Source organism: Lagopus muta, chromosome 19 (assembly GCF_023343835.1).
Source record: "Lagopus muta isolate bLagMut1 chromosome 19, bLagMut1 primary, whole genome shotgun sequence".
NCBI classification, from domain to species: domain Eukaryota; kingdom Metazoa; phylum Chordata; class Aves; order Galliformes; family Phasianidae; genus Lagopus; species Lagopus muta.
In genome coordinates, this window is record NC_064451.1 from 1,633,135 (window position 1) to 1,634,912 (window position 1,778).

The window sequence follows — 1,778 nt, forward strand, 5'->3', positions numbered from 1 at the left end:
AGAATTAACTTAAATCCTTATCTTGTAGAAGGTCTGCTGGTGGTGGCTTCAGAGGGACCTTTCCTAGCGTGAACTTCTTGGCTCTCAACTGCTTCTTCTCTGTGGCTGTTAATTCACTCCTCGGTGTGTGTGACTGCTCTGATGCCGTGTGGGGATGCAGGAGGCGCAGACGCGGTGCTGTGTGCAGAGGCACTGGCAGTTGGTGCGGCCAAAGCACTGCTTGCACCTGACAAGGTTCCGTAGCTGCCTTGGGAGCAGCGACAGCAATCAGAGCGGTGCTGGAAGGATTCGCTGCAGCAGGGCTCATAGGGCCCGGAAGCCCTGAAGTCCACGGCCAGCGGCCGTTCCAGGAGCGTTAAGTGAGGCTGCAGATGGAGCTGCAGAATCCCCAGTGCCAACAGGATGGGGACAGCTGTGGGAGGACGTCACCCCGAGGGCAGGAGGACTGGAGGCAGCAGCAGAGCTCCCCACAGCTGGAGCACTTCCAGATGAGACGCTGGGATTTGCAAGGACAAGCGGGCAGCACCACTGCTGCTGTTGGCTGGAGAGCCTGCAGTGAGGAAATGGATAGGAAGGCTGAGGATGGGTGCACCTGCCATACTGAAACACTGCTGCATTTCAGTGCTGCAGAAGAACGCTTATCAGCGCCTGTTTAATTGCTGGTTCCTTATGCAGAAACTTGCTTGGGAACCCAGTGCTTGGGGCTTGCCATCCTCCCAGTCCAAGAGAAGGTAATGGTGGAGTGACTGCTTTCTCTCTCCAAAGTAGCTGAAAAAGTTCCAAATACATCCATGAAAACTACATTCCAGCACAGGCAAGCATCTTTCAATCCACACTTAAAGCAAAAACCCACGTGTGCCGACCAACTGAACGTAACTGAGAAACTGAACCAAACGCTGGCCATGAGCAATGGCAGCTTTAAACAAAATGCTCTCAGGCTGCTGTCTGCAAACAGCCTAGAGGCAGGAATCTGTTGAGTGACGGGCAAAAAGTAATTGCCATCACCAAAACCCCTGGAGCTCTCATTCTCCTCTCCCTTGCTCTAGTTTGTTCCATGGCTCTATCTGTATCACTGCTTTGGCTCAGTCTGCTCTCTGAGTGCAGAACAATCATTTGTTTTTTTTCTTATTTGGGTCTTTTTTTTTTTTTCCCCCCCCTTCTTTAAATGGGGGAACAAGAGCAATCTGACCTACTGCAAGGAAATTTCAGACTGGACAATTCAGGTCTTGCCCCACTTTATGAGCAGAAACTCCTGCTCTGGATAATACATTTTGTACCTGCATCATTGGTGAGGCCTGTGCCACACAGTTACCAGAAAGAGGCAGGGAGAATCATAGACCTGTTTGAGTCAGAAGGGACCTTTAAAGCCATCTGACCCAACTCCCCTGCAGTGAACAGGGACACCTATGGCCACATCAGGTTGCTCAGTGATGGCAAAGCCTTCAGGTCAGCAGCTCCTGCTGTTTTCTACTCACTGCACAGAAAAGTGAACATATGAGGGCATTGGTATTCACTGAGTCAAGAGCGGCCACCTGAAGCACAGGAACCACTGCTACCCTGAAGGCATCCACAGAAAGGTCAGTTGTTCCAAATACTTACATAGCATCCTGTGCTCTCCATTGCACTGCAGTTATAATAGGCCAGGCGCAGCTCCTCAGCAGAGATCTCTGGAAAGCCTGCAGGGAGGCAAACAATCAGCATGCTCCAAAGGGAATACAACACAAATACAAAATTGCCACCTAGAGTTACACAAGAAACTGCCCTTGCTGCACCACCTG

General features: G+C 51.0%; 1 protein-coding gene across 1 annotated transcript; it reads right to left on the reverse strand.

Annotated features, from left to right (window-relative positions):
* On the reverse strand, positions 1 to 617 carry LOC125702694 (nucleoporin NUP42-like). The gene is given in 5 exon segments (XM_048966307.1): positions 1 to 137; positions 139 to 238; positions 241 to 333; positions 336 to 509; positions 512 to 617. Coding segments are annotated over 5 exon segments (606 nt in total). The 3' UTR covers positions 1 to 4.
* Between the last annotated feature and the right edge of the window lie 1,161 nt (positions 618 to 1,778).